The sequence below is a fragment of the Pleurodeles waltl genome, chromosome 7 (genome assembly GCF_031143425.1).
Source record: "Pleurodeles waltl isolate 20211129_DDA chromosome 7, aPleWal1.hap1.20221129, whole genome shotgun sequence".
NCBI classification, from domain to species: Eukaryota; Metazoa; Chordata; class Amphibia; order Caudata; family Salamandridae; genus Pleurodeles; species Pleurodeles waltl.
In genome coordinates, this window is record NC_090446.1 from 123,105,936 (window position 1) to 123,118,835 (window position 12,900).

The following is a 12,900-nucleotide window of genomic DNA, read 5'->3' on the forward strand; positions in this document are numbered from 1 at the left end:
TAAAAAAAAAAAGTAGTAGGACAAACGTGCTGTTTAACTTTAAGGTATCGTTTGCATGTGTAATGTAATACTGTATCCCTTCGGTCTTGATTTTGCAACCCAGTCACACCTCGGCAGAACAGACACTAAATTAATGTATGACCACAGTTTTGAACTCCTGATAAAGATGCGAGCTGGGAGCCAGGTACCAACCTTCGGCATTGTGACTTTTTCTCTCCATGCCTAACAATTAACGAAAGTGAAATTTCATTTGCAGGCAGAAAGATGTTCAGGCTGTAAAGCAAGCAGATCATGTAAGATGATATACATATTAATGAAATAGATTGACGTGTTATTTGGTACACGTCGTGTGTGTATGGTAGGTGCAAGCAGTGTGACAAGGCTGTGTGAAGAGTCAGAACAGTGTTGGGTGAGCAAAGAGGTCTATGGCTCCAAGAGTAAAGATAAGTAGTGTTATTGTTGTATTGATCCTCAGTGTATCCCTATGAGCCAGGTTCAGCAAATTATTGTTGGTGTAGGCCCTTATGTCAATTGAGCTGCCCCATCAGGGCTCGTATAACCTAGATGGAACGATACTCCACATGGTAAAGACTTTATAAAGACCACATGCCCAAGACCCTTGAAATATGCATAATCCACTCATATATTAATTGTATGTATCGTCACTGAACTAGAGTCAGACCGCAGTGCTGCTCTGCTTCCGACTCGAAAAGGGGGGAACAAGCTTAAAAAAAAAAAAAATCGGGGACTAATTAACATAGACAAGGTGCGGCGATGCCATAGTGTGACAGAAAGTGATGTCATAAAGTTGTCATACCATTTACTTTAATGGAGATGGTTCTCTTGTTACTCGAAAACTCGGGTACCGCCTTTTTGTTGTATCACAGAGGCAGCGTTGACCCATCTGTAATTAAGGTTGAGTTGATATAGGGACACCCACTACTAAATATACCCCGACCAATCTGCACCAAATTTTCGCAAAATAAAGTGTAGTATTTTCACTATGATTTTGCCAAATTTGGAGCTGTGTTGTGAAGGTGGTGCATAGCTACAGTGAAACTCGTATGTGGAACTTTTGCTGCAAAAAAGCAAGAGGCTGAACAAAAACACATTTTGAAGGCGCGTAAATGTGGATCTCGTTTGGTGCCTTTTGAAGGCTTAGTGAATTCTCATTTAGCCATATGTGAGAAAAAAACAAAAATGTATCTGACCAGAACATATGTGACTTATGTATATTTCTGGAACTATACTTGTGAAGACAACGAAAATTAAAAAATAACTAAACACTCTGGCTAATTTTATCTTCAGAAATACACATGAGTTTGATTGTCAGCCATTTTGATTCTCTCGCGTTGGATTCCGGACACCACGGTGCTGAAAGACCCAAAGAGGAAAAAACAGGGACATTGGTTGTTTCCCATTATTTACATGGCACAGCATCAGGCATATTAGGCATGGTGTGGCAGGCATGTTTTTGAAGGGGAAACAATCTCACTTCTGAATAATAAACTTGCAGTGCTTGGAGATATTTGAAAACAACAAAATAGCAGCACAGCTGTAGACCCACTCCTGCATAATGTTTTGGTCCATTCACGTATTTATGCATGATGTCTCCTTAGTCTATCAGTCGGCCAGGGAGAGATTAAGCATACTAGTAATTTGGCCTCCCCACGTGCCTGTGCCATGCTGATGACCGGGGGGGAGGGGGGGGGTATGCGCCCCAGATTGAATTGGGACCTAAGTAATTTACTTCGTGCACTGCCCTAGATAGATAAATAGTTTCAAATGTCGACCTCTCCGTGGCCTTATTGGTGCCTTCTCGACATTGGCCATGTAGTTTACTAATATTGGGCTCTTGCTAGCTATGAAAGTTGTATAGTCCAGCTGTTCTATAAAACGGGATGTGCCCATCATGTTAAAACAATATTAGGGCATCTGGTGGTTTACTTTTCTTGCAGAAACCAGCAATGTCGAACTTTGCTGCTATAAACGTTTGCAGCACAATTGCTGAATTCGATTTGTTGAGAATCCTACTGATTTCTAACGCCAGTGACCATGTTTTTCTTCTTCTTTTGGGCGTTAGAAATACCTCTTTATTAATACTTTGGATTATTTAAAATATTTTATTTAAGTTTTGTGATAAACTTGAACAAATATCAGAGTGCGAACAAAGAAGTTTAGCATTCACAGCTTGTATGACATATCACATCACGGAACTCAGTGTGCAAGTATCATCGTTAGTACCATTCGGCACACGTGGTGTTCTTTCATATATTCCAGCCGTACTTCCTTACATTCTTCGTATTTAGTTTCTGCACTGACTTTCCCTTTCTTCTGTTCAGTATACTTCAATTTACTGGAACCTCGAGCTTCTTTTAATATTCTTTATAAGTATGTTATGTGGTGTTTAGAATCTTGCATGCTATAATATTGGGAGATTATGTGGTATACAAATGTCTGTAATACAATAGCTTCTGCGAATACAGCTGCTTCTTGTGTTGATGTTTCCTGTATCCTGAAAACATCACCTACAGGTCTAACGTGATTCGCCCTTTCTCTTTCCTTGACCCTCAATGTTATGTGTTTCAAAAAATGTTTGTTTTTTCCTACCCGTAATCGGTCCGACAATGTTGGACGCTTTTTTCACCTCCCAACTTTTAATGTTTTGGTTTCATATCAGGGTAACATTCTGGATTGCGATGAATTCCCTCTTGGAAAAATAATTTTTACACTAGCAAAATCTCAATTTCGCAAAAAAAAAAAAAAAAAAAAAGATTTGCTAGTGCAAATAAGTCATGCAACATTGTGCGCAAAAACGCAAAAAAAGATCTGCGACTTGCAGTTTGCACACTATGACTCATTCTGAATTGGTAGGAAAAGGGGGCTTGGAATGGGCGTTCTCCTTTCCAGGAGATTTGCAGTGACATGTCCCAGTGGTTTCGAACTGTTGTAGTGTTCTCGCGTCATTAACAGGACAAGGACACCTCAGAGGCAGTGCTACTTGTTTGCATAGTGCAAGCTCTCTGTTGTGGCATGCTTTGCTTTTGTGCACATAGGCTGAGTGGGCATGCTGTTTGTGGATGCTGTGGTAAAGTAAATGATGCATGGACTGTTGGCGTCTGTACGTGGATGAATTCTCGGAGTTGATTACAGTTGGAGGGAGAAACGGGATCTATCAGGCTGCGGCTGTAACCTTTGGGCCTAACATAACATTTTGTGAAGACCCTGCCCTCTGGCTACAAGCCAGTCCTCGAGCAGCGAACGCTTCTGGGATCATCAGTAGAGAGGAGAAGGCAGTGCACCAAGAGGCCGCTGTATGGCTCCCCCAGTGGACACTTGCAGATCCCAGTTGTTTTTTTCAATTGCAGCCCTGGTGCTTCGGCAGTTTCGGGGTTTTACAGATGCAGGGATGGATGTCTGCTGCCCCTCTCAGCCCTCCATCCCTGCCTTCGCCAGGATATGCAAACAGACACGACTCACTAATGTAGGTGCAGGGATTTCAATGAACTCCACTGAAAGATTTTTTTTTCGCTATGACTGATTAGTACATCTGTCAGAGCAAAACAAATATTTTCAGTTTACATCGCAGATGCTGTTCCAAAATATCACCTGTGAAGCCAACCGAGATTGGCTCATTAACACATTAATAGCGCCAGCAGAGCTCTTACAACCAAAGAAGTACACCAGCAGTCTTGTGGAATCCAGCTAAGCTACTGAAAGCCACAGGCAGCCATTTATTTTCAAATGTTTTTTAAGTCCTATTGAAGCTCGGCAGCTCTGAAGTTGATTGCTTGGGAAGAGCACAGTCTCCTTTAGTTTTCAGTCATTTAAAGGTTTTTTTCAGTCTAGCTTTTCCTCTCTGCTCTCTCCCCACACAAAATTAATTGGAATTGATCGGAACTTCGGGGGACTTTACTCTCTAGAATCTGGAAGAGGTACAGCAGTTTGAGAAGAACAGTTTTATTTATCATTCCCGTCCTCCCCAAGCAGGATCTAAATGTTTTGATTCATTGTTAGTGAATGAGGGGGTCATGAGCTATAAAAAAGCTTAAGGGCCAGATTGCAAATGTTTATCCCCTAATATTTCCCTTTTTTGCTTCATGAAAAGTGAGAGTTGTCGCTGGGAAGCCACCTCAGTTTTTCATTGAGTGTACATGTATATCCTCCCCACCCCCAAGTCACACGCAAGCCTTGTTTAGGCTTTAAATACCCCCTTGTCTGCGAGGCTTTAATTAGCCAGTCTCCCATCCTCGTGCAGTTCGCGTCCCTCACCTAGGGAGTCGGCGAAGGCGCAGTCGCACCTGCTTCCTGTATCAGCGATATCCTTTACGGCAGTACACCGCTTGGTAGCAGAAGCACGCCCTGGCATCACATATTTCTACCTTTTAAAGGTGCCTCGTCGTGTGTATTACCCGATCAAAGCTTGTATTTACACTGGTCTTTTTCTTTGACTAAGACTCAGTGGTTGTTGTTGCAGAGATGGCGAACACATACTATGGAGGAGGCCGGAGGAGAGGTTTCGCGTTCAGCAAGACCAGAGCACCAAGAGAGAGCCCTGGCAGAGACCCCTATGGGCATTCTGGGTATGAGCCGCCCCGAATGGGTAAGAATGACTCTCTTTTTATCAAGACAAAAGCAACAGGTGCTAATGCTCCGAGGTCTGTGTTTGTTTATAGTGGCTAGTTTTTGTGTATTGAGTACATATTTGTTTTTGTTTGTACAGGATTGTGATTGTTCAAGGTACAGAAGAGAAATTGTAATATGTTAGAGACAGTTTGTGTTACATAGAAGGGGTTGGGCATGTGTCTTGTGGAGTGCACAAACAAACGCTATCACTTTAGCAATGACAATGGATTTCATAGATTTACACCCCTCATTTTACATAAGAATAAAGGCATATAAGTCAGTCTAGCATTTTTCAGCAGGTATAGAAACGGGCCTTATACAAGGAGGTCCTGATGTACAATCATTATCAGCAGATATGCACTTCACATCTGTTTCACAGACTTCAAGAACAAAACCTTACTAGGCATGCTCCAGTCGTGAGGATGGTGACAGTGGTGATTCCATTCATACAATGCTACTTAAAGCCTACTTGGTAACCACGTCAATCTTTCCTGGTGGAATCTAAGTCAAACTACACACATCACATGGACAGAAACACGGAGCAGAATAGAGATGGTATATTCCAGGTCCTCCTTATGTAATGTTATATCTTCCTACCGACAGCTTTCAAATGATAATCACACGTGTTGAGGAAGGGCGTTAACACATGCTCTCACACAAACACACATGCACACACGCACCATTTTTGTATATCTATTCCTGAGTTCATAACAAGCAAACGTTAAGACCCTACACTCTGCAATAGCAAACCCCCACTGCCCATAAACACAGTTTAACTTGAAACAGTGAACATGAGATCTACACCTGACTTGCACAAGACATATGCACAAACAACCCCAGTAGGAACCCTCACCACACAAGATCGACACACATGCGCACGCACAGTATCTCTCATTTAATATGTCAAGCTAATTTTACACAAGTATTGAGCAAAACTGTCATCTCAAAAGGCTCTTGTTTGGTGGAAACCTACAGCTGCAGAGCATGTGAGCATGTCACCCACTGTCTGAGTTACAGATGTTGGAGAATGTCACAGGACCATTTTCGCCTCTTAGGGCTTCCTATTGTTTCTACCTTTTGACTAGGAGACGCCACGCTGCTAACCAAGACAGTTGTCAGTGTTAAGAGGCAATGTAAATGAGAGAGATTGTACTTTATACATGTTGGCCTACATTAGATTTATTGAAATGCATTCATCATCTGAGAACCAAAACTCTCTTCTAATAAACCTCATAAAGACACTGTGGCATACTGGTGTTCAGGGGGAAGATTGTGTTTTATTTGTGCTTGAAGTTCTGTGTTGTTCCATTAATTTTTTTACTGCATTAGTTCAACCTTGCTCTTATTTCCTGTGCACTAGAAGATTCTTTGTTCCCTACTTGGTGGAAAGCTAATTGTAGCTACGGCAAGAGATGCAATGTAGTGTACACACATGCCTCTTGGGTGTGATTCACCTGTTGTCTCAAATGATTGGTTTGGAGCTGGGAGGCCTGCTTCAGCCAAGCAACTTCATTACTCAGTCAGATTTATAAGCTTGTAACACTGTCGGGCTAAACTATGAAATTAAGTAACTTGATTGGCTCTCTTTTATTTATTATTATGACATGATTCTCTTGCGAGAGACTTGGGCCAATACTCCCTTGCTTTTTGGTGGCTTTGTATGCCACTCGGTTCGTGCCTGTCCTTCCTCAGCCTGGGCTGAAGGAGGTCAAAATCTCTCCTTAAATTATAAGATCAGTCTAGTAGAGACTAATAATGGGTCAAGGGAGATTCAGGTATTTCTAGTAGGAAGTTCAACAGATTTCCGTTTTTACTTGGTTAATGTTTATAACAATGATTTTATTAATTTTAATAACCACAACTTCCAAATGCTGTTTAAAATTATTGATGTTTTGTCCTTTCTGATCCTAAGCATAATGGATTAAGGCTGATGTGGTATCTGCCAGATCCTTGCAAGTTCTTACGGTAAAATAAAATCTCAGGCTTTTCATGACTTGCCTTTCGATAACAACTGACAGTGAACAGCTCGTAACGAGTTTTGTTAACTTGTGCAATTGCATTAACTCTGCACTCCTTAAGATTAATTAACATAGTAATTTACGCCTCAAGGTGCTTTGATGAAGCTCCTTTCTCTACTATCTAACATCTGCAAGAAGCTCTGTCAAAAAAAAAACGTATGTAGAAAAGGTTAAAATGTGTTGAGAGCATTACAAAGCATCTCTGAAAATGCGGAAAAATTAGATAAAGACATAATTGCGATTGTTTAACAATGACCTCCAAAATGAAAAAAAAAAACAATTGTTTGTCAAAAAGTAAACTCTGTTAGATCCAGAAAAAAGCCATATCCACTCATAGCACCCACCTCACGGCAGACCAATGGGTTTTGCATTTTATGGGAATCTGTCATTGCACTTCGAGCTCTAACTCAAATTTACTTAGAAATGTAATTTACTTTGGGTACAAAGCTAAGCTTTGACTTACTACGGGGTTCTTCTAGCCTTGCAACAAAGGACTTCCAGGAAAGCTCCAGGGCCTGATGGAAGTACCTGTGGATTTATTTAAATGCAGTATAGAACTCTAGACTCCCAATATTAGTTAACATTTTAAACTAAGTATAAAAATACCCATTTATTGAATCTTGGTCATCATCAACTATTCCCATTTAAAAAAAAAAAATTGGAACCTAGATGCTACAGACCAATCTCACTTATTAGCTCTATGGTCAAAGGTATTCGTAGAGTTGTTTTTAATCAAGTTTGAGATTTGGCTAATGAGAGCCATGTTACAGGCAACTTTCAGTTTGTTTTTTTGCGAATGGTTAGGTATTCATTAGCAATGCTTAAATCTTCAACTGATAATCTGTAAATATACCATTGCAAGGTGCTGCTCATTGTTCCTAGCGTTCATGGACTTGTGTGTTTTACAGGGTTAACCTTATAAAATTATAGTCCATCCTATTAGAACAAGGCCTTGACACAGCACTGGTGAACATTCTTTTCACTATACACTGTGATCACTCCGCCAGGGTCAGATTTGGTTCTGATAGAGAGAAAACAGAATCTTTTAACGTAGCGTGAGGAATTTGCTTGGACTGCGTTCTTGCTTCACTTATGTTGGTTTTATGTATAAACAAACTAAATCTGCAATTGGTTAACATCTGTCCTAATGTGCTCAGGGTCTGCTCTAGACTCACACCCATGTTATTATACTTGGATAATATGGATTTACTGACACACACCCTCAGGGCCTTAAGAACCTTGATGGCACCTTTCATTGGGTTTATGGCATATTTAGACCTTAATACAAATTTTCAGTCTCACAGTCTCTCCTGCTGTCCTACCAGTTGAAATGTACCACATACTCCGATGGTAACAATACTTTAGTGAAGGTAGCCAACTTTCCCTACCTGGGTGTAGTCTTTAATTCACCCTCAGCTTCGGGGAACCAACGCTTTGGCTTGCTCCCTAAATTTTTGCAAAACACTGGGTGCCTTGTTTAATCTTTCATCATCTCTTGGTGGCAAATCCATTAGTCAAGTGCTAGAAATTTATAGGACACGATGTTTCACAATTGTGACTTATGAAGCTAGAGTTCGTGATTACGTTCATTTTTCCACTTTACAGGTGGAAGAGAACGGTTTCTGTTGCCGCCTCCTTTTGCTCCTTTCCTGTACCTCCCATTAGATTTGTCATGAGTAACTTTGACTTCCATACTTAAATGATTCCATCATGTTTGGCCCTGCTATGGCTATCAATGTGGAAAAACTCTAATGCTACTCTAAATCAATTAATTATTAGCAAATGTTTGTCCCGTCACAATGGCTTAAATGTTTAGTGACTTCTATACGGTAAACAGATGTTACAGAAGATGGAAAAACCCTCTCTTTTTAATAATCATACCATAGTGTGTAGGAAGGACAGGCTATGGTTTAAGTATGCTTTTTGGTGAAGAGACTCCTAGCTAGGGAAGGCCATGTAATACAAAAATCATCTGTGAGACAGTATGCAATCTTGCAAACCATTGCAGGTATTGAACCATATTAACAGATCTTATCTGGTCGATGGGAAAGGGTCACAAACTGTTAAGTTTCCCCTTAGAGCATTGCAGAAGTTTAACGACGGCCTCCAAAATGAAAAAAAAAGGCTTTTTTTGGAAATCAGTTAACTCTATTATATACAGTAAAAAAAAGTCCTATCCACTTTGAGCACCCATATCACTGCTCACTACTATTTCCTCATTTACTTGTGATGGTGTTTTGAATCAGTCTCTTCTGCACTTCGTTTTTGTTGTTGTAAATATGATAAAGTATACCCTGCAGGTTTTAGTGCCATTGTTTAGAAAGTATAATTTTACCAATGGTAGAGGTGCGAATTGTTTTCTACAAACGCTAAAAGGTGATGCTTTTTGATTTATGGTTGGGTCCTTTTTAAAGTCTATCATACTGTGTCAAAATACAATACATTTTAAAGCAATTTTTTCTGTTTTTATTGTGTTGCACTTTTCATGATTATCATCTTATTGAAAATAAAGTTTTTGATTGAGTGATTGTTCTACGCTTTTGTAACAACATGGCTTTGCTGTAGATGTGTTCAGGACTATAACTTTTCATTGCGTTGAAAATGTAGAGCATGGCTGCTCGGCCATGACAGTGACGTAGTGACATGACAGTGAGATAGTCATCCATCCTTGCCTGACCCCCTACCCATCCTTTGTGCTCCTTTGTGCTCAAAGATTTTGTCTAAGGGGGACTGCAGAGAACTGCTTACCTTGAGTCCCTTTTATTTATAATGTTGACATTTCCTGCAGATCCACTGTTAGTAAGTGTCTCAGATTACGAACTGTGGATATATTTATGAAAACATCAGTATTCAAATAAGCAGAGACCCTTAATGTTGTTGATTGAGATGCATTTCATATATTGTGAATGCAAGTTGGGGCATCTTTAAATGCTTTTGGGTGAGGTTTTTTTGTCACTGTTTTGTTTACACAATGACCATAATCATGATGAGAATCTGTCAGACTACATTTTTGTTTGGACTGAAACCAAATAATAAGCAGTTTCAGCATTGCAGATATCCTTTTTTTTAGCATGCTGGCATGTGTCAGCTGTCATTTATTAGCAGTGAAAACTGTGTTCGTTGGTTGTAGTTAGCTGTGGTAACTCATCCTCTTGTAGGGTGAGTGACCATCAAAGTCGTACAAGATCACTTCATTACAATGGGAATTTGAAATCATATCTTCTATCTTCTGCAAAAGTCGAAATGCATAACATGGACCCTCCCCTTTCTTGGTAATTGATTCTGGGTGGTTGCTGGGCTTATTCTGAAGTTTGGAGATAATGTTCTTCTCATTACCCACTGGTGTCTCTTTAATGGATTCATTACAGCTCTACTTTTCGTGCGCTTTTTGGATATTTTGATTGTTTTTATCAACCCCCCTGTGGTTTTTCCCATCTCCACACTATCTCTCATCTTCTCACCATCAACTGCAGAAGGTAAACATTTTTGGCTCTTTTGTTGCTAGTTGGCTGAGCCCTAGGAGTGAGTAATCACTGTATGGCTGCCGCCCTACCTGAGAAGAAGTCAATTTCAAACCCCTTTGGATCCTGTGGGGCCATGAAGGCAAATGTTGCCAACTCTCACACAAAGTACGATTACAGGCTGCACAAGGCTGGGCCTTCTGCCAAAAACACAATATTTACCAAATGTTCAGTTGCAAGACATCGGGGTACAGTCTCCTGCTGTTCCCTTTAAAGGCTGCCGTCTCAAGGGAGGATTCTGTTGAAAATGTACAGTAGCCTCCCCCGAAGGAAAGAAAAACAAAAACTGGTTCTTATGAGATATTTTCAGAGATTTTGCTTCTTCCTTTCAGGAGCAGTTCTCTACTTTGAAGGCAAGCTCTCAGATAAGACCAGTACAACTTTGTCAATGGCTTCCTTAGTCTAGGCCCATTAAAACGTCTTCAGACTTCTGCATCAGTGGCTGTTTCATTTGTGCCTTCCTCATCGACAATCAGACACTGGCACCTTTGGCAGTAAAAAAACATGATCTTGTTAATCAGCAGTCATTGCGTGAGCAGCACTGCCATGGCTCTTCTGTTAGCATCTTCATCAAAAACAGCCAAGGCCTACATTTTGATGACCACATCTTTGTTGGCTGAAAACATCAACAACAGTGTTATCTGTTGCACAAACCCTACTGTTGCCTCTTAAGACCACATTTTCAATGGCCCACATCACTCTGAGGCCTCTACCCCAAGTCTTTTTTTTAAAGAACCCTTCTCCAGTAAAGCGGGCCAAACATATAGTGGTGACGGGGAAGACCTGCTGGTGGTTTACGCTAATGATGATAACCAAACTGATGACCTATGGGCTGGAGGACCACAAGATTTGGAAATTCACCTTGCATCAGACAACTCTGAAGATGAGGGAGATTATTACCATCATCATCAGCGCTTCTGAGGCTGGACATCTACCATTTTAAAAACAACCTTTATTTCCTGCTCCTCTCATGGTTTAAGTCCTGGTGGGTTTTCTTGTAAAACTTTGACTGAAGATCTGCTGAATGTCCCGGCTGTCCCCGACTCTCTCTGGAGGTACTGAAATTGCAATATCTCAATAGAGAACTAACGGTAGCACCCGGTGTTAAGTAGAATTAGTTTGTCGATTTTTCCATGCACTGAATCTCAGATGACCTATGAAGCAAATGATAAATGAGTATGAAAAGAGGTAGAGATCAGCAGGCATTTATGATTAATATGTAGTAAACATAGCGAGATTTGAACAATAACAGTAACTGCAAGCATACTCTGAATCCTTTGCAGACCGTAGGGTCACGAGAACAGACGTCAATCAGGGTACCAGTGTAGTTTCCAGGATTCCAGCTTTGGAAACCAAGAGTATTCAGTATTTGGACATACAAGTAGGCAAACATATAGAAGCATCACAAATAATGGAGGCTAGGGAGGGCCATTGTGTGTTAACCTGCAAAGGAACAAAATACCTAAGGAGATAGATGCAGATATAGATGGAGGAACTTAAAAAAGCAGAGCCGTTGTACAAATAGGATTCATTGTCAGACAAGAAGCTTTGTGTGTAGTGAGATTATATACACCCTGCCACTATTGGCCCAGAAGTGTACTGCAAGTGGAAGCTTTCACCCCCTTTGTTGGTTAGAGATGTAGCTTTCTGGTTCTTTATTGCCCTGTCTTCCACAGCTTCTAATTTCTCCTGTTTTGAAGTTTGGTGATTCTGCAATTAACCCATGAGACAATATCCTTAGCTCCTAATTCCTTCCCTCTTTGCCGTGTGACTGAAGTCCTGACGTTTCTTAATTCATTCAAGCACTTGATGCAAGATTTCTAAGACCAATTTCAACTGCCCGGTCCTTATGTTCCACCCACCTTCTGCTTGTCCTCCCTCCTTCTGCTTGTCTCTCCTGCCTTTTAAATAGGTTTGTGCTATAGAACTACCATATCCGGACACACTTATGAATGCATATATACAGGTTTGTCTCATGCATCCATCGTTGGTGTTGCCTGTTCAGCCTCTGCAAGTTCCACTGTTTTTAGCTGTAGCTGTGGGGAGTCTCAAGCCCCACCAATTCAGCTTCTGCCTTCTCTTGCTCTTCCTCCTCAGAAACCCTCAGCAAGCTGATCCTATCTTCTCTCACAAACATCCTCCTTCTGAGACTGAAGATGGAGATGCAGATTCCAAACAGGGAGAAGATGACAATAAAAATCATGATGACCAAGCTCCTGAGTGGGACATATATGTGGCTCAGAGCTAGCCCTGCAAGATTCTTTGTTGAATGAAATAGATAAGTTTCACAGCCTCCTCTCTTTTATCTCAGTAATGTAATCTACCAGTGTCAACAGTCAAAAGACTTGTCTCCTTTTCAACTTCAAAGACAAGTACAGGAAGTCTGCAAGAACTCTACCATTATTGGATCCATTTTCCGAAGAATGGATGTCATGTTTGAGAATTCCGGCCACTGGCTTCTTCTATAGCCCACTTATCAAAGAAGTGCAAGGCGACAGTCATTCCTCACTGGTTCTGCTTCATGAGACAAAAACGGAGTCTGTTATCTCCACCACATCTGAAGCAAGTTCTATATCTTTTCGTTGCCTTGCATAGTGCTTGTGGACTGGGGAGGGCTGATGCTTCGAAACTATGTGGAAAAGGCCTTTTGCTTTAATTTTCTGTAACGTAGCAAACCTCACCGCTGTTCCTTTCAGATATGGCAACAAGACTATTCTTGTATGTTGCACACCTGG

At 40.8% G+C, this 12,900-nt stretch overlaps 1 protein-coding gene across 2 annotated transcripts in view; it reads left to right on the forward strand.

The window, feature by feature from the left end:
• The window catches only part of ZNF512B (zinc finger protein 512B), a 282,920-nt gene that overhangs the window by 61,189 nt on the left and 208,831 nt on the right, over positions 1-12,900 (forward strand). For both annotated transcript variants that reach the window (XM_069243246.1, XM_069243247.1), the window contains exon 2: positions 4,478-4,603. In XM_069243246.1, coding sequence (XP_069099347.1) covers positions 4,480-4,603 — 124 coding nt within the window. In that variant the 5' untranslated portion in view covers positions 4,478-4,479. The remainder of the gene's footprint in view (positions 1-4,477; positions 4,604-12,900) is intronic.